The sequence below is a fragment of the Meleagris gallopavo genome, chromosome 14 (genome assembly GCF_905368555.1).
Source record: "Meleagris gallopavo chromosome 14, MGAL_WU_HG_1.1, whole genome shotgun sequence".
Taxonomy (NCBI): domain Eukaryota; kingdom Metazoa; phylum Chordata; class Aves; order Galliformes; family Phasianidae; genus Meleagris; species Meleagris gallopavo.
Window position 1 is genome coordinate 7,455,419 of NC_139417.1, and position 26,274 is coordinate 7,481,692.

General features: G+C 34.5%; 2 protein-coding genes across 11 annotated transcripts in view; one reads left to right on the plus strand and one right to left on the minus strand.

The window, feature by feature from the left end:
• Positions 1 to 26,274, plus strand: part of CACNA2D3 (calcium voltage-gated channel auxiliary subunit alpha2delta 3) — a 396,960-nt gene that overhangs the window by 307,676 nt on the left and 63,010 nt on the right. For all 10 annotated transcript variants that reach the window (XR_014886317.1, XR_014886318.1, XR_014886319.1 and 7 more), the window contains 9 exons: positions 1,347 to 1,418; positions 1,675 to 1,736; positions 3,498 to 3,565; positions 5,359 to 5,404; positions 5,552 to 5,649; positions 6,442 to 6,535; positions 7,920 to 8,015; positions 9,312 to 9,433; positions 10,044 to 10,124. Coding sequence is in view for 7 of the 10 variants with exons in the window: in XM_085235720.1 (XP_085091846.1) it covers positions 1,347 to 1,418; positions 1,675 to 1,736; positions 3,498 to 3,565; positions 5,359 to 5,404; positions 5,552 to 5,649; positions 6,442 to 6,535; positions 7,920 to 8,015; positions 9,312 to 9,433; positions 10,044 to 10,124 (739 nt within the window). In the remaining 3 variants the exon portion in view is untranslated. The remainder of the gene's footprint in view (positions 1 to 1,346; positions 1,419 to 1,674; positions 1,737 to 3,497; positions 3,566 to 5,358; positions 5,405 to 5,551; positions 5,650 to 6,441; positions 6,536 to 7,919; positions 8,016 to 9,311; positions 9,434 to 10,043; positions 10,125 to 26,274) is intronic.
• On the minus strand, positions 19,346 to 23,089 carry LRTM1 (leucine rich repeat transmembrane protein 1). Its single transcript, XM_010718480.4, has 2 exons — positions 22,534 to 23,089; positions 19,346 to 19,779 (listed from the first exon to the last, which is right to left on the minus strand). Exons 1-2 carry the CDS (start codon positions 23,087 to 23,089, stop codon positions 19,346 to 19,348), a joined length of 990 nt encoding a protein of 329 aa, XP_010716782.2.

Sequence of the window (26,274 nt, forward strand, 5' to 3'; positions counted from 1 at the left end):
AGTATTGAAGAGTTCCCATTGTAATGAAAATTGTTGTTGTGGGAGATTTAATTTATAGATGTTTCTTGCCACAAGAAGTGTCCCACAAGTATGGCAATGTCACTTTGTAATTGAAGATATCCCTTAAAAAGCACCTAAACTTTCTGCTTCTTCCATCTGTAAATTTGAGAGCATAAAATACTTTCATGTTTCTATGGTATAACTGCTAAGTAGTAAGTTTTTAATTTCTTCCCTAAAATCCAGAACAGGAAGGTGGACAAATTCAGAATACAAATGCTGAGAATTTCTCAGAAACCAGGTCGTAGTTTAATTTCAGCCCAACATCCCCATTCTCAGGTGGGCTAAAAAAAAATGGCAGTGCAGCCTGTGCACCTTGCTAGGTGCACCTCATGATTTTGGTGCATTGTCCTGATGAACAGCCATGTCCTGTTCCACTAAAAGAGAGATTGTACCAACTGACGTCCTCTGGGAGGAAGTTTCTCCTTTTCTGGGGAACAAATAGATGTGCTAAGAAATGCATGTGATGTGTAAGGGATTTGCAGCACAAAACCTGGAACTCATGCAGAAGCTGGCATAAAGTTACTGAAGGGTACACAGGCACAGGAAGACACCTTGGAATCACAAGTGACTGGACATTTGTGGCAGTCCAAATAGGAACAGATTTAACCAGCAGAATAGAAGGTAAATCATTCTGTATGAACACTTTGAGTATACATATTTTTTTCATAGCAACTTTGAGTTTCCTCTCTTTGAAAAATAATTGTGAGTAGATCATAGAGCCTGGAGCTGTGTGTTCCCATTGCAACAGGTTACTGATCAAATGGGCTGTCATGCTTCTACTACTTGCAATTTTTGGTGCAGTTGGGATGTAGTTTCTTATGCTGGTTTGGGGTGCAACCAAATGTAGAGACCAGAAGCAGCAGAGTGAATAATGAGGTCATAAATGGGCTTTTCTCTTTTTCTTTTGGTATTTTATATATGACTATGAAGTATTTTAAAACGAGCCTTGGTCTAACTCCAGGCATCAAGTCTAGTGCTTAACCTCCTCTATAGCAACGGCATAATAATTTTCAGTTAAACTGTTTATCCTGTGTAAAATCCAGATTACTACAGAAGAGCTATTTTACCATTAAGGATGCTGAGAACTGCTTTCACACCTCCACAGTTTGCCTGAAGTTCTGTGGCAGGAGCCTTGGCCTATACTACCATTAAATCTGGAAGGGGTTTGTTTCATGACTAGCAGAACTATTATAAATGAATGCTTAGGTCAAATGAATGTAGCAAAGAGCTCAAAGAATTGCGGAATTTGTAAATAGAGCATTTGATACACATTTCCTTCACTTTAGCTTCGAAATGCAATGGTGAATCGCAAAACAGGAAAATTCTCCATGGAAGTGAAGAAGACGGTGGACAAAGGGGTAATGTTTGAAATATTCTTCCAACTAGTTATAAAGCAAGCAGTTTGCTTTTGTTTTTGTTTTTCTTTTTAATTTTTGCAATTTTTAAGATAGATTACTATAAACACTATTCACCATGGTATATTTTATCACTCCTGAATGTATACATTGCTTGTAATTTTTTATCACTGACTAACTGCTTGAATTTTTTATACTTTTCTTATGGCAAACTAACTGTTTTCCCCCTTCCTTTCTGACTTTCTTGTTCTGAATCTAGAAACGGGTATTGGTGATGACAAATGACTACTATTATACAGACATCAAGGGTACTCCATTCAGGTAGAGCCGACCATAATAAATGGCCATTTCATCAGACTCACTGGACTTGCATTTGTACAGAGCTTGTGAACTCATTAAAAGCTCATCAGCAAAAGCTGACAATAAAATATCCCTGGACAATGCTGGAAATAGCAAGGGAAAGGAGCTAACTAGCATTCCTTTCAGCTTTTCCAGGGATGGAAAGTTTGTGCAAGCTCACACAGGCAAACCTTCAGTGTTTGTCATGGCTTACGTTTCATTAAAAAAATATTCAGTTGAGGTTTACTTTGAACGAAAGGCTTTCGCAAGTACGTAGAGAACTATAAATACTGTAATCCATTTAAGTAATTACATATTGAGCTTTATTTTGATTTTTTCAACAACAAAATGTAGTGTAAAATGAGGTAGTATTTCATTTCTATTTTGAGGTTTGGATATTTTGTTTCTCTGAACTACCTAGAGTGTATTTGTGTAAATAAAACTGAGCAAGGCAGCCATGTTATTTTGCCATGCTTCTTAGCAAAAACAAGAAAAGGCAAGAAGTCACTTAATAAATGCTCATATTTGAGTTAGAAATAATCCTTTGATAAAATAATGTTGACTGAACTTTATGCTTAAAGCAGGAGACATAGTTGTAATACTCAACTGAAATTTTCTTCAATGGAACCTCATCACAGAACTCAAGATACGTTTTTACATAGAGAAAATATAGGCACATCTCTCATCTCTGATGCATGTTTTTATTCTTCTTAAAATCCACACATGTGTTGTTAAACTCAGTGTAATTTTTGTGGAATGCCATTCTTACTCTATTTAGTAAACAGATGTGTGACTACATATATGCGTGCAGTGTGGCTTCTAATCCTTAGGACAGAAATAATAGTAGTAAAACTCTCCTTTTTCAAAATGATCTGTATGTAGTTATGATGGGATGAGAACATAGCTTCAGGAAGACAGCAGGGGCAACATTTATTAAAATATATACTGAAATGTCAAAGATGTTTACTTTCTGCCTATTTCCAGATTGAGCTTTTGATTGCATCATGTGTGCACTTGGATTTGTTGGCTCTACATATCCTTAAAGGATGAACCCATGCTTTTCAGTTGTAATGATTACAGACAGGATCCTAACCTGGGATACTTTCTGGCATTCATTCATTTAAGGCAGTTATCTGTGTATGTATTCCATATGAAGAGCCATGTATCCTCCATCTGGTTCATTAAATTTGAATTCTGTTAATGGTAGATGAAAAGCAACACAAAACAAAGCACTTAACTGTAAAAGTTTATGAGGCTAAAGTTATTGCAAGAATATTAAACTAGGAAAAAGATATGAATAGCAGAATAATCCAAGAAGAATTGTGCTGCTGTTGCTACATATGAAATTATTTTCTTAGTAGCTCCACTGATTCCAACGCTTACATGTTTCTAAACATCCTAGTCTTGTTTCCTTCAATGTAAGGCCATAGGTATGTTCAAGGCTCAGCTGAAGATGTGTCGTGCTGGGTAAGCTTAGAGGGGCACGTTTATTAGTTTGCAAGATAATACTGATGTACTGCACCTCTAAACACACTTAATAAAGGCAGTTGTTGTAGGCTCATCAGAACAGATCCATCAGATCCTACAGAAGCAGCTAGTTAAACAATGTGGTCAGTGAGGCTTTGGAAACAGTTTTTTAAAGTTAATAAGCATACACAAGCTAGAAATGTTAGAATTGAAAATATCTCTGAATGTCTGTTTTTGTGTCACAGATTTCGAAGTCTGCTCTATTTCTCTGCACAGTTTAGGTGTGGCTCTCTCTAGAGGACATGGAAAATATTTCTTCAGAGGGAATGTAACTGTGGAAGAAGGTAAGATACTCTCTACCTTCTCGTGTTCCTTACACAGTAGTTGAATTGTTGACCTGATAGACCTAAAGCTTGTATGTTTCTCTGCAGATTCCACGAGGGAATTAGATTTTATTTTTTAAGATCTTCTACTTCATGGGATTTTTTTCTTCATTTACATTACGCATAGTGAGGCCTTGAATTTTCTTTAGATGAGCATCATCTCCCCTCCTTCTCTCAGTGTTTCACAAACTTGTTGAACACCTCTAGGGATGATGACTCCATCGCCTCCCTGGGCAGTGTGTTCCAATACCTCACCATTCTTTTTCAGAGAAGAAATTATTCCTAACATCCAACCCAAACTTCCCTTGGCGCGCAAATTGAGGCCATCACCTCTCCTTCTATCATTGGTACTGAGAAGAGATCGACCCCCACCTCATTACAACCTTCTTTCATGGAGTGCAGAAAGCGATAAATTTTCCTTGAGCATTCTGTACATGGTGTACGTATCCAGTGGAGGAGCTTTATACTGTTAGGTGGTGAGGTTCTAGCAGTTCCTGACAAAATGAGTCTTACAGGAGAGGAAATTTTTCTGATTTTATTCCAAAATCTTTATTTCCAATTCTGCTTCTTAATTCATTGGTGATTTTAATATAGTTTTTCAGGTCTTTGTTGCTCAGCTTTGTTTCGGTAAAAAAAAGTTCATGTTCCAAGAAGATATATAAAAAGAAATGTTTGAAAGTTTATGAATCACAAAAAAATATATGTAAATAAAAAAAAATAAATAAATCTGGATAAGAAGAGAGCACAGCAGGAAACTTGGAACTTACTCTCCAAACTGTTCCCAACCTACCTCTCGCAATTATCCATCTCAGCCAGCCATTATGATACTTCCTTTCAGATGCATCACCCCCTAACAGAGCCATATCCAACCATTCCTTTTCTGTCATTCTTTCTAGTCTTTCTGACTGTTTCTCTATCACTGGCACATCTCTGTCCTCTCTGAGTAATACAGTTGGTGTTCTTGTTTTGAATTCCCTCTTTGCCCTTATTCACCATGGCTCTGTCCTTATGTAGTATGCGCTCTGGGGGTTAAACCCAGAGCCTGCCTTCTGAACTATATTTGCTTATTGTCTATTGATACATGCTTTAAGAGTTTTGAAAATTGCCAAAGTACATTTTTATTGTGCTATATAACTAATGATATAGTTCTTATTTACAAGCATCTGCGTGGCCAGTTAGAACAATAAACCTTTTCTGAACAAACCTGTGAACTGCTATTTGTGCTCATAGTGAGTGTGCTTAGGCTTTGGGATTTGTTCCTTTTAAAGAAATATTATTTAAAAGAGAAAGAGAAAAACTCCCATAAAATGAGAAGTATACATTTTAGCGTGAAGAACTTCACTAGACAAAGAACAAGGAAATATGAATAGGAGGTTTTTTTGTGTTTATTTTTTTGTTTGTTTGTTTGTTGTCTTTGATTTTTTGGTGGTTTTTTGTTTGTTTTTTTTACCATTGTGCATTACTCTGTTCAGGTTTTCTTCTCAACTTCAAGTACATCGCATGAACAGTTTGTACGTGTTAAACATGTCAATGCAAAAACATTTATTCCTTCCTTTTCATTTTTAGATCTGATTTAGTTGGGTTTTGCCAGTCTGTTAGACTCTAAAATGTATTTGAATAGTTTACTGTGATTTATTATATTGTGGTAATAATGCACTTTCCAAGAAGGAAGGGTTTATGTTATGGAGTGTATGTTAATAACCATCTGTTACCCAGACTGCTCCCTAAATAAACCATTATTATTCCTGTTACAGGTTTACATGATTTAGAACACCCTGATGTATCTTTAGCAGATGAATGGTAAGCCTTAAACAAAGCATGAAATTGGTGTCTGTTACCCTTCTTGGCTTCATATTGTTTGTGCTTTCTGAAACCAATTCTTTATGTTCAAAGAGAGATCATGCTTATGCATATTAACATTTTACTGTTTCGACAATATGTTCTCAGGTCCTATTGCAACACTGACTTGCATCCTGAACACCGTCAAATGACTCAGTTAGAAGCAATTAAACGCTACCTCACAGGAAAAGAGCCATTGCTCCAATGCAAGTATTTTGTTAAGTATACATGTAGTAGACTTTATCCCAGCTAAAAACTGTTATACTGTACTTCCTATACAAAACACAAAGCTACGTAGTTTGATAACTTGTGATTGGATTGCATGGCTGATATCACTTTCAAATTTCATTTGCTTTTGAGCGTTTTCCAGAGGATCTGTAAAAATACAGATGATACAGAATTCTGGGTTTTATGGTAAACAGTGTGCCTGAGCCAAATATTCAAATTTCTGCTCAGATGGTATAGCTATACCATGCAATATTATCATCTGGTTTCGTAAGTTAAACAGAGTTAGTCTGAATCAATCCTTAGATCACTCCTCTAAAAAATGTACCAGATATTTCCAGAGTGCCTTAGGGACAATATGTATGAAGTTAGCATTTCTGGACTGCAAAACAAAAAAAATCACGTAGATAAGAGCATATTTTCTCCGAGATCTTTTCATGAACTTAAAGCTTTTGTGACTTAGTGGACAGAATAGTTTTAACCTCATTTTATATGACAATGCAAGCGTGAGATATATACAGGAATGTGTTACATGGAGTGGAAAATGCGTTTTTTGTTTCCTTTATAGTTATTAGTAATTGTTCATGCATTGAAATAACATAAGAAAAAACTACAGTGCAGTTACATATCATATAATATTACATAGTAAATGCTTTATACTGCAAAAAGCTTGAACAAAATACAGTAGAGTCTAAAAAAAACATTGTTTAGTTGTCTAACAGCAACAAAAATTATCTGCATGTGTGTTTACTGATTTTAATACAACATTATAGGTGATAAAGAATTGATCCAGGAAGTTCTGTTTGATGCAGTGGTGAGTGCACCAATTGAAGCTTATTGGACCAGTTTAGCACTAAATAAATCAGAGTAAGTAAGCTTTGAATGTCATTATTATCATGATTGACATGTAATAGCAATGCGTAAAAATTGGTAAAATGCTTTGCAAATCCTGATGTTTTGTCAAGTTACCAAGATTTATTTGAATCAGATTTTTCATTCCATTCAGTTTATTTACTCGGGAATTTTAATTTTTCAACTACATTAAAAAGAATTAAAAGAACATATTAACCAATGTATCTTAAATACCACCAATTTTGAATTCAGTATCGTTTATGTTGCACTGTACATCATGATGCTCAGTAGCATAAGGTTACTCAAATTTTACAATATATCTGATGAGAACGTATATGAAGCACAGCATACAGTTGAGACTATTTCTAACAATTGTTTAGAATAATTGAATTTAATGCATAATTTATCAAAACTGTTTATTGAACTGGTAATTTGTGTCAGAACAAATTATATACAATTATATACAGAATTTATTTTATTTTATTTTATTTTATTTTATTTTATTTTATTTTATTTTACTTATTTCCAGAGCCAAGTGTTAAGCAACAAGATATATATGTTAGGGAAAGCAGATTAGCAGTTTGCATCAGAAACTGCTGATAAAAGGCAATTCTGGGAGTTATCCTGATTAGCTTTTGTTAAATTTGCATCATGTCTAAAAGCTGCAAGAAAAAGATATTGTTGGAAACACATACTGAATGAGTAAAATCAAATTCAGTGAGACCTAATTCAGCAGGCTGATTACCCAGTGTCCTCTTTGAAGATAAAGATAGAAAAATATTGCATGCTAGTATGCTGTAGGCATCAGTTAATGTATATAAGAAGTATAAGGCTTTTAGGAATCCTCCTACACAATGAATTAACAACAGGTCCAGTAAAAACAAGGACGACAACCTCAGAGACATACTAGTCGGAGACTTGATCCCCTTTCATATTCTCATTTACACTAACAAGATAGGACATTTTGGAACAAAGCATGTGAGGCTCTTCTAGTCATACAAGAGCTAGTTTTTTAAAACAGCTTCTTTGGTCCTGATAGCAGTGCAGAAAGAGCATTTGGCCTGAACTACCTACCACATTCTTTCCTAAGGTCTAGCAGCAGATAGCAGTCGTAATGGCAGCTACATTTGATTCTGAGCTAGCTGTTTAAATCTAGCTAAGTTTTTGATGCTGGAACAGCAGTCACAGCTATGGCTTGAAGTGTAGGTGTACCATCTAAATAACATTTCTACATTGTATGTTTGCCACAACCTAAACTTTAACTAAAAAATAAAAAAGCAACTGTAGTTAAAATTATCTTACTCAAAGGTGTGTACATTTGTATTTTCAGAGACCAGTAATATAGCTTTATCTGTTTACTGTCTGGAAACATTTTTGTTTGTGTTCTGCTCTATTTCAGAAATTCTGACAAGGGAGTAGAAGTTGCCTTCCTTGGAACACGGACTGGACTATCTCGTATCAACCTGTTTGTGGGTCCAGAACAGCTTACTAATCAGTAAGTAACAAACCTATGCTTGGCAACTATGTGTGAAAATGAGAAAAACCACTTATTTTCAGAAAGCATGCCTACTGTCACTTCCAGGCTTTTGCATTTGTGCACCGAAATACATAGGACAAATTAGAAAGATTGAATAGAATTATTTCCTCAGTTGGAACATCTGGAATGATGAGCTGTTGCATAGCTACAGCCATAGATTTCATTTTCCATCATTTTTCAAGTTAGCTTTATACCTTTTCTATTCAAAAGGGAGTTCAGAATATGCTACATCTGTAGAAAATATATATATATATTTAACATCTCCTTTGAAAAAATATCATATACTTTTTAGAGTTTGTATCTTATTGCTGTGGATTCTTTTTTAAAGTCGAAACAAAGCTAACAGAAGTGGACTCGGTGAAAGGATCATCAGCAGATCTCATCATTCAAAAGATTCCTTTTTTTTTTCTTTTTTTTTTCTCTTTTTTTTTTTTTTTTTTTTGCATTTTTGAAGATGTGATGCAGTGCAGGTACAGGTTTCTTAAGATGGAGAGCCATAAAATAAGGTCTGATAATTAATGACTTTTTTAGTCAGCACTTTAGTTATGTCAGGCAAATATAGGCATTATACATGTGAAAAAAACCCTGCACTTTATGATAAATTAAGTTCATTGAATATAAAATTGTGTGATGCCTATCTGACCACAAACTATTGTAGTGTAAGTAGTCCAGGAGATGAGATCAATAGCACTGCAATTTCTTACTGTCGGACAACAAACCAGAACAATAGCATGGAGACCATACTTCTATTTATTCTCAGAGAAATTTTCCTCTGTCAACATTCCATGAAATCATTGATGAATTAAGTTTGCAGTTTTCCACTACTCTCTTTACCTATAATTTGGAAAGTAGGCTGTTAATTAGTTTGTTAGGGTTTTTTTTCTTTTTTTTTTTTTTTTTCTTAAAAATAGATACCAATGGCAGCAAACTATCAAACCTTTAGTGACTTCTTCATTATTCATTCTTGTGTTCTGCTGTTAAATGATTCCAAATGAGCAACTTTATTTTATATCAGTAGAGGTGTATTTAGTACTACTTTGTTTGTGAGGTTTTCCAATTGCAAATCTGTTATGAATGAGTAGCAGGGCCTTAAGTTAACCCTCTCTTGTACTAATGATATTAGAATAACTGTCCAAAGTCATTTTATTCCCTGAAACATTGAGCTTTGTCTTCTTTTTCTCTTGTCTTTCAAATCTAGACATTACTGTGTGACATACAACAAACAAGTATTTTCTTTCTCTCTTCTTTCTCAAGAGATTTCCTGACAGCTGAAGACAAGGAAAACATTTTTAATGCTGATCATTTTCCACTCTGGTACAGAAGAGCTGCTGAGCAAATACCCGGGAGCTTTGTCTATTCAATCCCATTTAGTACAGGTCTATAATTTTGTCATTATCTATGTTCTGAACCATATATGTTAACAAAAGGATAGCAAATTTTTCAGCACACGAAGGCTGTGTAGTTAAGCTGAAATGCTAATATTAAAATACTAAAATATGCATTGAAATCTGCAGCTAGTTTACTGGTCCTTTGACCTGATACATCTTTTACAGGGCTCCAAGTGAAAACCCAAGATACTATGTAACTGTTGTTGAATATTTGCCTAAATTGAATTTACAGCTTCATTTTAAGCAAGAAAAGTCCAAAATTACAACTACAACATCTCTGAAAAGCCCAACCGCTTGTCATCTTTGTTGCTATTCTTATCAGAAAAGGCGAGAATTGATTACTAATGTCTGTGATTTAATCTTGTTGGGCTACTCAGGAATTTTGAAACATCAGTGCTTGTATGTTCTGTTCATGTACACCATGATATTTGCTGTCTTTTAGCATATTTCCTGAGCACTGCATTCACTAGATTATTTTGAGCTACAGGAAAAAAAAACAAAAACAGCAACAACAACAAAAAAAAAAAAAACAAAAGGTGAATTTCCTTATTCTGAGATATGTTTGTTTGTTTGTTTGTTTTCTTATTATACCTTGTAGAAACAGCAAATAAAAGCAATGTAGTGACAGCCAGTACTGCCATTCAGCTTTTGGATGACAGAAAATCTCCAGTCGTTGCAGGTAAAATTCTTATAGTTTATTTGTTTTGTTCATTTTTTAAAAGCAGTGTATAAGTTCCTCACTTTTTATTTTAGTTTGGCAATTATATTATGTAGGAATATAATATTTTGAGAAGAGAGGAGGGAAAGCTACAGTTGTATGAGAAATAATTGAATCCCTTAAAGTAGAGAACACTTAATGATTCCTCTGCCTAAGGACTTGATCTTTTATTAATTGACTATCCAAGATCTCTGTGAGCAATGGAGTTTAATAGAAATAACAATAATTATCAGTGAAGCATTTTTTTGTGGATGCAATTCCACATAATCATAAAATAGAATCATAGAATACATATATTCTACTATAAAACAGAATATCTTACATTAAGCAAAAGGAGATGTAAGTAATCACTGTCTGGTGTGTAAGGATTCCACATAATCTTCAGGTTTGAAAATCCTATTCTGTAATAAATACTGTGAAGCAATCAGTTTGCTTAGGTTATGCAAGGTGTGATTTGACCATAAAATATTAACTGGAAACAAAACTCTACCATTTAACAGCCAAGATTATAATCTATTAAGTTATAATCATAAGAATTATATTAGATAGATAGATTATATATAATAGCCAATTAGAATATAATGCTAAAATTATAATCCTAAAGGCTAAAAAGTAAAGTTTGGCAACTGTAGACTAGACGTAAAACATACAGATTGAAAAATGAATTAATTTTTAATGGTTGGACATTGCTCACTTATTTTCAGATGCTTTTTCTGCTCAGTTTTCTCAACATATCTATTGTTACTGAACCTGAAGTGGGAATTAAATTAAAGAAACTTTGTGGCTTTTTCCAGAAATCAAGCCATTTTAGAGAAAATTAGGTAGCTACCACATGAAACAAGATCCTACTCTTCTCATATAGGTATTTTTTTACTTCTCCCTTATATGTTTTTCATTAGGAGTGAAGGTCCTTTTGAGATCTATACAAACCATTTTGCATGAAAGTATCAGTCAGCCACAGCCAGCACGAGACAAATAAGTACATGCATTATTTTTGTCCTCTTTCAGATGAAGATCATAAGTGTACTTTGACATTTGCATTTTTTTCCATCAACAACTTTCAACAAAGTACCCAATGTCTGGCCCAAATTTTAGATTTGATTATAGGGTCAACATTGGTCCTTTCAAGCAAATGTGTCTAGGACACAAGCTGTAGCAGAGGTAAACGGTCAAAGTTTGATGGTTTTGTTTGCCAGACTTGAGAGATTGAAGTAGGATATATTTTCAAATGCTTACATACAGGTTCAGATTTGGCCAAAATATCTCATTTTAATTTGTGTGAACTAAATAATCCTCATTCCCATTTGGTCTAAGTGGATTACAGAAAGCAGAAGCCTGATATGCACATTTAATGTAAAATCACTGTGGTCCCAAGAGGGATTTGACTGAAAGTAAAGCTGTGCCAGAATATTGTTTATTGCAGATAACTACAAGAGTTTAAGACAGGCAAAGAGAAACTAGAGCATTGCTATAAAATGGAAACGTGAGTTAGAGCTGCCCACAAGAATGGAGGAAAAAAGAAGAAAACTAACCCTTACTGCACATTTTGCAATCCTGTTTTCTTAACTGTTTTTGTTTGATTCTATACTTGTAGGTAATGATCAATTATAACACACTTAATATGCAAATTGATAAGGCTCATTGGAAGTAGGCTGACTCAATCCTGTAATATAGGCACTAATTCCTAGTGTCAGTGAGTCTCCAGACTGTTACTACAGGAAACTTGAAGTGATTTGTTTTCTAAAATCCCTCCTGTCTCTTTCAGCTGATGTTATTTTTTTTTTTTTCCTGAGTGCAAGTTTCTGGCAAGTGTGAAAGCAGATAAGTCTTTAATGTATTTGAGGTAACAGCATGCTTACTACTCTTTCCACAGAGTTCAGTTTAATTGCAGAAGAGACAAGGAAAGCAGGTTTTTTTGCATTTAAAATATGTTTATGCTCAAATTTCTTTGTCTTAGCATTCTCTGTTATCAAGCCTCCTATATTTAGTTTACATTATAATGATCAATTTCTTCATACTGCCCATATTACAAAGCTAAGGAGAACAACAGATGGTAAAATTTTGTTTTGTTCTTCCAAGTACGATCCAAAAGTTGTAGAATTACCCTAGAAAAGACCAGGCTGAAATAGACCTCAGAGATCACCTGGTCCAACCTTTCATGTCAAAAGCAGGGCCTACACAAGGTTGTAATAAATCTTCTCTAGCTGAACTTTAAAAATCTCCTGTGTTGGAATGTAATATTAGAAGCTATATAAAGGCAGTGTTGCTTTTAGTGGCCAAAGTGACAGCAGTCTATATGGGATTTCTCAATCTAGTTATTATAAATGGAGCAAATTCACTGAATTATATCTTCTGACGTTCATTTGAAAGGTAGTATGTCTATGTGAAATGTTGATAGCATTCAGCAGAAGAGTTTTGTATTCTTTCATATTGCACGATGACCAAACTTAGTTCACATTCTTGATGTGAGCATCTACTTCCAAACGACTGTAAGGGCATTTCTGTGAATGCAACATAGAACTTGTGCAATCTGTACATGGTTATTTTTACTTCCTTTTGAACCAAGAGAAGTGATGGTTTCATCATCGTAATTTTGTTTAAAATCAATTTCTAAAGATATAGACTAGTTATATACAATTATTGTATAGGTGACCCTTGGTCTCTACCACAAAGTGACGCTCTGAGACTAGTGACGCTAGAAATAATTCATCACAGAAAACATTTATTAGGAAGAAATTTGATTCAGCTTACATGAATGGAAGGAATAGCTTTTAAAATTGCGCTGCTGATTTCTGCTAAAAAGGCAGATCATACCTGTTACTTAATGCTTATATATCACTAACATTTAAAATTACATCGGAGTATAATTGTAAAAATATATCTTCAGCAGTTCTTTGTAATTAGAAGCAGGAGGTCTTCTCCTCTGTGGATACTCAATCTCTGGATCGTCAATAGTTGATTTTTAAATAATTTTACCAAAAATCCTTACTAAGCAAACATATAATATTACATTTTACACCAGTAAGTAGATTGCCCAACATAAAACTAGGCTCATTTTGCTTTCCAGTATTTAACTATTCAGAATGGATTCTTCCTAGAGCCCATATAAAGGTTCAAAGTTTTTGTCTCCAAACAGGAAATTCTGTTATTCTGTGTTTAATATTCCCAATCGAGATGATAAAATTCTTCAGATATTTTGAATGATATGATTTGAAAATTTAGGCCCTCCTTTTTGTTTCCCCATCCATAAAATAAGTGAAATTTTTATCGTATCTTCTTTCAGCACTAATTTGTTAAAAATGACATGTGATTTTGAATGCCACAGTAAAGTGACCCTGAAAATCCTGCTGTTTAAGTTATTTCAATCCGTGCCTTGAAAAAAAAGGAATGACCTAAACTCTCACATTACTCTTAAAATACAAGTATGTCTGTTTTAGGCTGGTCACACTTCAGTTTTTTTTCATCTCTCTGTTTGAATCAGCTTCTGCAGTACAACAGTTTGAAAGGAGAAACAGTAAGCATACCAGTTTTTTAGTAACTGAGACTTAGTTATGTAGGCTCTAAGTAAGCAAGATCTTTTTATATTTTTATGGAGGAAAATGTGAGTATTGTATGGGAGACTAGCTGCCTTTATATGACAAAACTTATGATCTTCATCCTCTTTCTTCTGTGTGTGTTAGCAATTGTATAAATGCTACTTTGAAATTCTATTTAGGATTTTTTTTTTTTTTTTGGCATGAATTAGAATGAAGTTCGTATGCACATCTCTCTTTGAGCAAGATCCAGCACATGTTTTGAAGAAGTGACTCCCATTAATTTAATTAAAACTAGCTTGAACTGCTTATATTGCTAGGAGTAGCAGGTATTGTAAATATCTCACAAATTGTTAAGTCAGTTATTGTTACAACAGCACAACAGAATTGTATCTATTTTGAACCTCTCAGTTCTGCTTGCATTTTTTTTCCCTTTTTGCAACGTGAATTGCTTTGGTATTGCTGTATTAAAGACATGCGTGCAAATGTCACTGTCATACACAGTCCTTAAAATTTATGGCACCATCCATAAAACTGCTTTTTAGTATGAAGGCTTAAGGGAAAATGAATATGTCATCAGAATGACACACCAACCAAATTGTTGAATCGTTCTAAAATAGATGTTTTCCTTGTCAGGCAAGACAGTGATTTACTTAATCTTTACTCCACATTATAAGCCACAGAAGATTATATTCAGCAGTAGTGTTTAGTAAATCCCTCAAAATGCTTTGCATGCTTTGGTGGAAAACCACTATTTTATTTTTTTTCTGGAGTTTCTTGTTCATTTTGAATATTATCTGTGTACTCATAAATGTAATATTAGTCTATAGACTAGTGTTTTCAGCTTCAGGAAAATTGGAATGTATATTTGTACAGTCTAGCATTAAATAGCTGATGGACTTAGGATAAAAGCCATGACTTGCTTAGGAAATGTACTCTGTAGGTAATGCATGAAGACATGCAAAGTGCCCTACTGAGTGCTTCAGAACAAGTAGTTCAATTCTGCCTCTCACCACTGCCTGAGCAGTGAATCTTGAAGTTAGATGGTATACTCAGAATTCACACATTTGCATTCATTTCTATTTGTTCTCAATTCATTTTACTGCACAGAATTAGTATTTGGATTAATCAAATAACATGGCTCTTCAAGATATTTCTTTGCTAGTATTTGCTTCAGAATGTAAACCCTGTTTAATTCTTGGGCTTTCCTTAGCAGTTCTCTGGTGGATGAATTAGATCAATTTCCCGACATGTATAATAGAATAGATACAGAGTAAATTCCACAGAGCATTCTCCACTTCTTCACTTTTCCTTTGCTTTTGGGGTTTGTTTATTCATTCGATTTTGAGTACTGTACAATTTTGGCAGAGTGGAAGAGCTTAAGTAGAAGAATGAATCTTGTGATCTAATAGCAATCTGATTCTAAATAATTCTGAATAATTCTTCTGGCACAATAAATCCTTGATTGTAGTATGACACAGCAGAAAAGACATCAGGTCCTTTTAAAAAATTCAAACAATACAGCACAAAGATGAAACTCAAAAGCACTTTGAGTATTCTCTGCTGTTATGTAGTATATGAATACATTAACTCCAATTTAAGTACTGGGGATCAATTAATTCATTTCCCACTGTAAAAATATTTGAAAACATTAGCAGTTTTACTGTGTGTTTGTTGTGTCTTGAAGTGAGGTGGTAGTCTTGCACAAAAATTCATACCTATATTGTATATAGCCATAAAACTATGGGGTATCCCTCAGTAATCAGAGATAACTGTGCCTTTCACTGGTTTGTTTATTATGGATTTCCAGTTCCTATTCCTTCTCCCCTGTTGTGGCTTACTGCTATATCCAGATGACTGATGTTGCTGCCTGTCTCATCTGGGGAGCATACAGTCACATATCAGATGATATAAGCCCAGGAAGTATCGAGACCTTCTGTGATTGTTAGTACTGTGACACTTTTTAACCACATTCAAAGATCAAAGTTGTAAAATTCAGCATGTTTTCTGTAAGCTTAACTAAAGCCTGCACATCTTTGTCTTTGGGCCAGCAAAGATAAATGGTTATTAGTAGGCAACAGTTGGTCGTTTATTCTTAATGCTGTTAATGATAGATAAGTTATGTGTAATGTCATTCAACTCTACTTTGATATTCAAGAAGAGCGATCCTGATTTTGGTAGGACATGGGAAGACTTATTTTTTTGCAAGTTTTGAATGGAAAGGCACATATGGCAAACAAATATGTTTCAATTTAAGCTTTATTTCATTTGATATAGTTTGTAAGGACAGTTTCTGTAAGGAATACTGCCATATCGTAATTTCTAAACTCTTCTAAATTGACATTTTAGAAGGCCAGCTTTTCAGAAAACATGGTAATATTGTTAATCTCTATATAAAATTCAGGAATAAAACAATATATTTACCTTTGCAAATACTGCAGCAAATAATGTATCCTGTTTTTTTTTTTTTTTTTAAATTTTATTTTGTTGAAAGAAGATTAGAAAAAAAAATACTGTGCTTACCCTAATACCACTTACTAGATTGCTGGAAAAATAACAAAGCTTTCTCAGCAACCTTTATCTAAAACATAAAGCTGTGCAGACAACTTATTTCGGGAGCAGATGTCCACTGCTAAGCTTTACAAATTAAGGATGCTTCTGTGGGGAATCCCTAGATCCAGTCTACTACATTACAGTCAACAGTTGTTATGGACAATTTGTTATAGGCAACAAAATTGCACCTTTGTATCTATTTTTTCGTTTGTTTCTTTTACTGAAAAATAAATAATTTTACATTTATTAATTCAAGCAATTAAATCAATACTTTTCTCTTTTGTCTGTTTTTTTGCATAAATAATTGGAATTTGATAAATGTAGACAGTTGTAAATTTGTATAGTCTTGCCAAAGCTAAATGAGACATTTCTTGGGTGGTTTATTATTATTATTATTGTTATTCTTAAAGAGCATATATTTTGAAAGTATAAATCAGGTTCTGCATGGATTGGCTTGCTGTACTCCCATAGCAGAGTGAACAAACAGAAATACAAAATACTTTGCTTTCTGGCAGAACTCCATATCAATTCACAGCCTTATTTGTGCATAAAAATCCCGAAAGGATTTTAAATTTGAAAAGTGTTCCTTTAAATGTTGCTGTGCCCTTCATTGCCTCTTCCTCTCACTTCTCCTTTTTTTTTTTTAATTTTCTTTTTATTTCTTACAGTAAGAAAAACCTAAAAGGTTTTTGTTAATAAGAATATTTTTTAACGTCAAAGATGTTGTTCTGGTTATTTCTGGCAGGGAAATATTGAATCCTTCCTTTGTTTGAATACGTCAGAGGTGTAAACTTATTTGTAATGGGAGTTGCATTGCTGTTAAAAACACTGTGGCTGAAATCTCCATGGAGGTCAGAGGTTTATTAGCTTTCATTTTGGATCTGCCGTCTGAATGCAAGTGTACTCATTTCAGGTGGTCACCATAGGAAAGCACTGTTATTTGGCTTGGCTCTGAACTAATTTTTTGGCCCATAGGCAGTAAAATACTTCCCTGAGTTATTTCTCTATGAAAAGTTATGTTTTCCTTTGAAAAATAATATCCCGCTAAATTGATAAAAAGAGTAATAAATGTTGATCTCCACACTAGAATGACTTTGCTCTGAAAACAGATTGTTCATTAAACTTCAGAAAATATATCAACTGAAGAAAAAAAAAAAGGAGAAGCACATTCACTTTGGAATTACATCATCAAGAGATCAGGTTTAAAGAGCCTGAATATAAATATTCCGAGAGATTCTGTGCCGATAATGTCTCAGCTGTAGTAATATACCTGGTCCAAAGCACCACATTAAAAAAAAAGGAAATGCAGAAAAACTGAAAAGGTTCCAGAGAATGCAGGAGAAAAAGTGTTTGGAAGATGTGTTCTTATAGAAAATTTTGAAACTGCTTGATTTATTTAGTACAGAACAGACTAACTATAATGTAAAGGGCGTAGTAGTAGAAACCACAAAAAAAAAAAAAAAAAAAAAAAAGAAAAAGTAATTGATTGTTTTCATTTGTGTGCTAGATTTACATTAAAACTGAGATGCTTAATTTCTACTGGACATGAAAGCAAGTGCAGGTGCAGGAATGAGCTTTAAAATTTACGTTTCAATTATTAGTAAGTAGATAAGAGCAAGGGTTATATGATTCCTGCCATATAGCTCATTATTCAGTTGGGGCTATAATTGGAATGGCTGTAGCTGCTCTAATAAGACTTGGTCTGGGAATCTGTCTGTTGAAAGAAGATCGGAGGTCTCTGAATGCTATGGCACAGCTTCGTTTTATTCTTATTGGAGAGACAGCTGCTGTCCTCAAGTCTTCTGGCCACTAAAATACACTAGCAATATTTTTAGCAAAGCAGGTTTAGGGCAGATACTAAGAAAAAATCTGCAGACTATAAGCAAAGTCGATTGCTGCATTCACTTCCTAGGCAGATTGTTAATCCGTGTCATTGTAAAGGTTTAAAAACACCTTAGACAAACATCTGTCACAAATAGACTGGACGTTACTCCTTCTAGTCTCAGAAAGGGTAGATGAAGTAGCTGATCTCTTTGGTTGTTTTGAGACTATCATTTCTATGAATTATTTGAAAAATACTACTGCACATTCAAAATATTCTCTGTGTTCTAAATTGGTTACTGTGGTTTTTGCTCTGATATCCTCTGACAGGAGAACAGGTCTGCAAAAAGGGTAGACCCTTGAATTAATTCAGCTGGATGCTTTCTCTTTGAGAACATGCCAACATGCAGCTAGGTGATCCTCCCTACTGAAGGGCAGCACAGTGATCAGGACTCCATCTGTAGTCCTGAGATTGTGTGGATTTTGGATTAAGGAGTTTCGGAAAAGTCTTTAGCAAGCATGTATCCCACTAGGATAACAGGTAGTGTCTCTTCTTATATGCAGCGTATGCTTATTTCAGTGCATGAAACACAGTGTAGCATGACTTCCTCCTTCTATGGTTTCTCAGCTCTCTTCCTTCTTCCTTGCAAGTACTTTGAAGATGAAATGTGATAGATAACAAGATGCTTCCTGTTTTCTAAACTCCATAATGGGGGCAAATTAGGAGGTGGGAAATAGTATTTGGAAACGTTACAACAATTTTGTAAGTTATCAGTGCATAGACCGTCCAGTTCTAAAACTGATTATAAATTATATTTCTGAATACATACCAGATATTTTAAGATCTTAAACTCTCATCATTTGTGTTTTTCTTTGCAAAAACCTCTCATGTTGAGTGCTAAGTGTAGGCACACCATTATTCGTATACTGTACTAATACCACATCAAAAGCTACGAATGAAGAATGGAATACTTGTAAATAACTGTGTTAAAACTTCATTCTCTCACACATTCAGCCTTACATTTTGGCTTCAGAACATATAACGCAAAATATGAGTACAGATATATGCAATAAGTTGCATTCTGCTACATAAATATACCTTAATGTATAGTTCAAAGAACATATATGTGTATATGTATATATACGTAGAGAATTTCTTTAACGTGAAAAATAAAATAAAAGCAGTCGTAACTATTAAACCAATCCTATTTAGATTCCAAGCTTTTAAATTGAGTGAGGGCTCTTTATTTTCAAGAAACCAGAGACAAAAGTAACTCAAGCCAAGGAGCTATCAAATGGCTCTTTTTCCTCAGGAGTCCCATGCTGTCTTGCAGGGGCCAAATGTTCTTTGTGGTATTTAGCAGTAATTGCAGCATAGGCACAACCATAAACAGCAGCTGCCAACATCATTAGACACACAATTCCACAGACAACTCCAGTTATTACTACAGTGGCAATTGCATGACGCAAATTAACAGGCCTCGGCTTTGGTTTGGGTTCACAACTTAGCCTGCTGTTTTCCCCATGTTCGTTGTGGTGAGAGTGCTTCAGAGAACTCCTGTGCTCAAAGCTGTGGTGATGAGTGGTGGCCAGATGAGTGTGAGCTGTCGTAAGTGGGCATGCCCCAAACAGTTCATAAGGAACTTTGAGGAGGTCCTTGCCCTTCCGAATCCCTGGTGTTGCACAGATGATGCCATCACTTATTCCTCCTGAAAAGAAAAATTAAAGAAACCCAACAGATTATGGTCTTAATATTTTGTGGTTTCTGAATTCTCTTCATGTAGAGTTTACAGATACCCAAGTTACATTTATAGTCAGTGTTGACTTTATACTTTTAAAGATGTCTAGCTATATCTAGAAAAAGGGCAACAAGGAAGGTGAAGGGCTTGGAGAATATGACCTAGAAGGAGTGACAGATTGAACTGGGGCTGTTTAGTCTGGGGGAAGAGGAGACTGAGGGGAGACCTTATTGCTTTCTTCAAATACCCGAAAGGTGGTTGCAGTAAGAGTGGGGTTGGTCTCTTCTAACTGGTGACAGATGAGAGGATGAGGGGAAATGGCCTCAAGTTGCGCCAGTATGAGTTTAGGTTGGCTATCAGGAAAAACTTCTTTACAAAAAGGGTTGTTAAGCACTGGAATAGGCTCCCCAGGGAGGCAGTTGGGTCACCATCCCTGAATGTGTTTAAAAACTGTTTGGATGTGGTACTCAGGGACATGATTTAGCAGTGAATTGCTGGAGTTAAGGTAGTATGGTTAGGTTGTGGTTAGACTTGATGATCTTGAAGGTCTTTTCCAACCTGAGCTATTCTATGATTCTCTTTTTCCAGTTAGATCAAAGGTAAGAATATTGCACTTGAACAATCGTAGAAGAAATTATTTGCAAGTAATAACTTTCATCACAAATTGTTACAAATACAAAAGTAAAGAGCAGCAAATAAATGTAAGCAAGAAATGTCATAGATAAAAATAAAAGATATTGCTAACAGCAAATTCATTGCATTCAAATTTGTAGTATTACTTCGTTTTCTAAAGAAAAAAATAAAATAATATATTAGTAAACATATCTCGCTTGATTAAAATAATCTGTGAAATAATCATTCTTCTGGCATCATGCATTAGTTATAATGAAATAAAGTGTAGCAAGTTGAGTACATGAAAATATTTTCAAGGTTTGTGGTAAGAAAATATTCAGAGTTCTAAAGAAGTTAAGATTAATCAATCTATTACTTGTTCAAGTGGTAAACTTCATAATTGCTCACAGCCAGCTTCTGCAGCCTCTCAAAGTATGTTTTTAGTATAAACGGGAAATGAAGTAGGAAGCCTCAGTCTTGGTAAATCACACCGTTGTTCCTAAGCATGTAGAGCAACACACACAGGGAGTTGCTTTCAGGGTTCTAATTAGGCCATACATCACAGCCTTAGGAGTATGGTGTGCTGAGGAGTCAACAAGGCCAAAACCAATGTTTACATATTTAAAAAGTTTAACTTAATCAAGTTAGTTGAATTTTCTCCCTCTTCTCTTTCTGAAATAATCCACCTTTTAGTTAAGGCACAGAAATTTTTATCCTTAAACGATTTTATTTGAGAAAGTAGTGAATAAAAATGGACTCAGATGAAAATCTGGAGTCTACTTCAACAAAAATATTGATGCTATTCCAAGATAGAGATGAGAAGGTTGTCCTGCTGAAAACTCCTGCTGAAATTTCTTTCAGGAAACAGTTCCTGCATATGCAACTTTAAGCCCTGGGACAGTGTAATGTCTTATCATCCAAAATATTAAGATTAAGATGAGAGGAGTTTAGGCTTTTGTCTATTCTAAAAGATTATTTCTGGAAGTGGCTTTACCTCCTCAGAAAAACTTTTTCTATGTCCCTGTGTTGACAATATAGTTTTCCAACTAGCCTGCAGACTTCTGAATGCTTGGAGATGGCAGTACATCACAGGCAACATGGACCATCTTCTCACGTTCCATGTCACCTTCATGTGCAGATAGTTCATCACACTCAAGCATCAAAACTTCATTTAGAGAAAAATAAATTGCACAGCAGTTTTGAATTTTCAGAGTCTGAACATACCTCCCAGGAGAAAGAAATTTGCTTTAATGCTTAAAGTCTTTCCTGCGTTCACTGTAGGTAAAATGGATATTAATAAAACGTTTTGGGATGATGAAAGCTTGCTTTCTTTTTTTTTTTAATATTATAAAGTTTCTCTGAGCTCTGGAAGCAAAACAAATTCTTAAATATGTAGAATTAGATCATGTTCTTTTTTTATAAAGCATAACTCTAGGACATATTTAAAAGCAAGCGTGAACAAAATATGAAGCTACTTTACATATTACATTTCTCAGATGGTGGTATTTCATATATTAGTCACGATATTAATAGTCAATTTAGTACTACAACAAATTAGAAAGTAATATCAGACAAGAGTAGGCTTCTATAAGGTGAAACATATTTTTAGGTAAGTATTCTTATAAGGAAATACCAAGTTGTAATTTAAAGAGAAATTAGAATCCTGAGTTCACTAAATTGGTACTGATACCTGTGTTGATGCTTAGTTTCATGCATCAGGTAAAAAGCTTCTGCATGTTAGGTTGATTTCTAGCAAATGCATTTGGGTAGTATTAAGACAAGTACATGTGCTCAAGTTATGCTTGTTTTATATGTAGATACTGGTGTGGATGTATATACATACATTCACTACAAACATGTATTTCTAGAATGTATGTATGCAGACTATAGTTTCTCAATGTAAATGATCCTCTATGATTCTAGTTGGCCACCTGTAATTATGAGCACACCTATATTCTGGGCTATGCATAGGAATGTATTTTAGTATGTTTATTTGATAGCATGATGCAGGCTGTGAGGAAAATTGGTACACTATAGTAGTGAAGATCAGTTAGCTGCATTTGGAAGGTTGTGTTCTCATGTGCATCGTATGTAATGAAGAGAATTCCTTACCTCTGTATAAAAAACTCTCCAACCACAGTTTCAAGCCAAAGACATTGCAATTACATAGCCAGGGATTATCCTTGAAAAGAACAACTTTAAGGTTTGGAAGTGACTCCAGCAGAACTCTTTCCATTTTCTGAAGCTTGTTATGCTTCACTGACAGTAATGTAATATTCCCTGTGCTGTTTCCGAAAGTCTCAGGCAAACGTACAATGCTGTTGGATGACAGGTCCAGTTCTTTGAGGTGTGGTAGGAAACTGAAGGTCTTGTTTTCTATATAATGAATCAAATTTCTAGTTAGGTTTAGAACTTGTAGGTACCGTAATTTTTGTAAAGCACCTGGTGCAAAACTTGAGAGAGAATTATTAGACAAGTCTAAGATTTTCAGCAGTGGTGTTCTAGTGAATGCATTTTGGTTGATTCTCCAAATGCGGTTATTCTGCAACAGCAGTATCTGAGTTTCAGGTGGTAAGTGGGCAGGAATTTCAGTAAAACCTCTATTCTTGCAGTCTGCAGTCTTTGAAGCCATATGGCACAGGCATTTTTGTGGACACCCATGAGCCATGTGTACTGTGAAGACAATGCTCAGCACCAGAAGCCAGTTACCTGTACCACAAATGAAAGAAGCAATAATGCTTTGAAGTTATTATAAAATATTTGTCTTTTGACAATACAGAAGTCAATAACAAAATAAAAGCATATACAGCACGTTTATAAGCCATACTGTAGATAGCATAAATATAGTTAATAATTTTAACAGTGCATGAGTAAATCACAGATATTATTGAAATACTTTTATATAATGGAGTGAAATAAGTGCTCCCAGCATCTTAAAGTGAAGTACTGCTCATGGCTTTAAATTAAGTATAAATCGTTTTCAGGAGGTTTTGCTATCAGCAAAGATGTGATTGAAGGAAATCTTGTGAATTTCCTAAAATTACTAAATTGTAATGTTTTTCTATATGCAGTAGTAATACTTTCAGCTATCTTATATCAGAAGAGTCATTTTTATTTTTATTTTTAAAGTTTTACTACCTAAAAAGAATTAAGTTAATGTACTATCAAAAGAGTAACAAGCTTTAAAGGCATTTCCATAAAAAAGTTAACAGTACTTTTTCAGCAACCTTTAAATTTGTTCTTTAAAATATCTATGTTTACACTTGCTTGGATTCCAGCTGTACTTCTCATAGATACACGTTTCTACTCACTCAGCAAACATTTGTCAAGAAACTATTATAAAGATAAATGAGGTCACAGGAGTACTTAACACTATTTAGTATTTATCATTTATTATTATCATCTGTTCCCTGATGTTCAAGTCAGCCTTAACTGAAAAAAATATATCATTTTTATCTTTCATGTATAGCTAGTGATCTTCCATTGTATAAGAACATGCAATTTTATGCAAAGCATGAAGTTAAGATAAATAATCGAATGATGTTAAGTGATGTGAGTTTCTCTGAATAAAGAGACTCAGTGATAAATTCTTTTCTCACGTTGGTTTTGAGACACCTCAAACCATTTTTACTACTTGATATTTCAGAATGAAAAATATTTTGGTCAGTTACTACTTAAAACCTTTGGAAATTAAAGGAGGCATTGGCTTTCAAAGATCAAATATTAATTAGTAACAGGGAATACCATATTGAAGGAACAAATATGTGATTAAAACATTGAATATAAAAAATATATACATGAAAATATGAATGAAAGTTTTAGTTTGAGGCTACATTTTAACTGATAAATTCCTCATTAGTTTTCCCTGTAAAATGAAATTGTATTCACATTAAAATTATAAATAATCCCCTGCCATCCCTGAGTTCTATATTGTAAAATTCATTGGAAAAAAAAAAAAAAAAAACAACAAGAAAGCATACCTGTAAATAAGGTAAGCAATACATTCAGTTCATTACATTGTTCTGCAACAGTTGGTTTCAGAAACTGACATACAGCTTCCAACATGGAATTAAAAATAAACATGAGTCAAGGAAATGCCTAAAGAACAGAATAGCCTCATTATTAGTCTGAATGCATCAGTATCTCACCTGTCATTCTGCTTTGCTTGTTTCCTACCTTGAAGAAGAATCAGTCCAGTTTTCTGAGGTAGAACAGTAAATGTACACTTTATTCTGGCTCCTCCTTCAAATCTGTAACATGCTCATCCAATTTCTTCTGTTTGTTTTGTTGTGGTGTTGTTTTTAGTTTTTTGTTTTAAGATTATATCTGTGGCTTGAGTAGAAATGCTACAATTTTTAGAGAGTTAATCCATCAGCCTTTGTTTTTTTTCTTTTTTTCCCTCAGTGTTCATTTCTGACTCTCAGAGTCTTACCCTGCCTCTTTTAATCTGTCAGCAGGCCATGCAAAGAGTGTCTGTCAACTCTAACTGGACAGCTGTAACATACAAATCATGACCTGATAGCCCCGTCTTTTTGATTATTTAATCTGCCTCACATGGAAGGCAGGAAAATAAAGCTGCCTTTTAAAATCCAGTGTAGTTTCTGAATTGTGGTGGATTATTAGCTATGCTGTGTCAATTTTTGCTAGATCAGATGACTCTGAACAAAGATTCTGATTATCCTGAGCTGTGACTGGAGGCAGTGGAGTGTGTAATATTGCCACGAATAGTCATGTGGGTTGATGATATGGTTTTGACAGTGCACTTGTTTGCTCTTCTAAGCTTATTCATCTGACATCCATTAGTTGTGCTGACAGGCTTTTCTTGCATGGGAACGCAGAACTGGTATCTCATTCTATAAAAATGGCAATAGACACCAAGAATACTGAAGAAATTTATTTCCAAACATTATTTTAAAGAAATGAATGTGTTCTTACAGTGCTTTGATTTGTCTCCTTGATACTACTACTCATTCATAGAGTATCAGCTACAACAACAACAAAAAAGAGGATTAATGACTTGTGATTATGAAATAACTCAAAGGTGTTTCAAGGAATTAATGATCTGGTGTCTTTCATGATCATATGATCACTCTATCATCCATTACCTTTCTTGTTAGTGGGGAAGTAGTGCAATCAAAAGCTTTCAGGACAGTTCTGACGTGTAGCATAGCTAACTTTGGTCCAAATTCTTCTTTTATGTGATTTTTGAGAAAGTCTAACAATACCCATTTTCTACTGCAGAATAGAAGGAATTGTACACAAGTGGAGGTTGAAAAGGACATCTAGAAAACATCTGGTCCAAACTGTTCTTTAAAGCAAGGCCTTACATGAGGTTACCCAGGTCCTTGTCAAGCTGAGACTTTCATGTTTCTAGGAAAGCATCAGCAGCTCTAATGTCTGCTACATTCCAGCAGCCTTAGTCCTGTCTCTAACTTCCAGATCAGCCTTTGTGTCCCTAACCTTACATGCATTTTTTTTCATGCTACTCATCTCATATGCCTGCCTGGTCAGTGTTTTGTTTGTGTGTTTGTTTGTTTGTTTTTATCCCATTGGTTCTGCATTCCTCTCAGTCCTTCATGTCTCCTCTGTCTCTCAATCCACTCTCATCCTCTGCAGTGGGCATCTTTAATTCCCTTTTCTTGGTTTGAGGAAGAGATTTGATGTGCTACTGTAAAGGAAACTGCATGTAGAACAGTAATGATTATTATAGCATGCTTTGCTGAATTGATTCTGAGACTATTCAGAGTACCGAAAGAAACAATGAGTATTGTGAGATGGTGACAAAGAATGTGGAACAAGTGGCATTCTGTAAATAGATGTGACTGTTCATCTCAAAGATACTAGCATTATTGC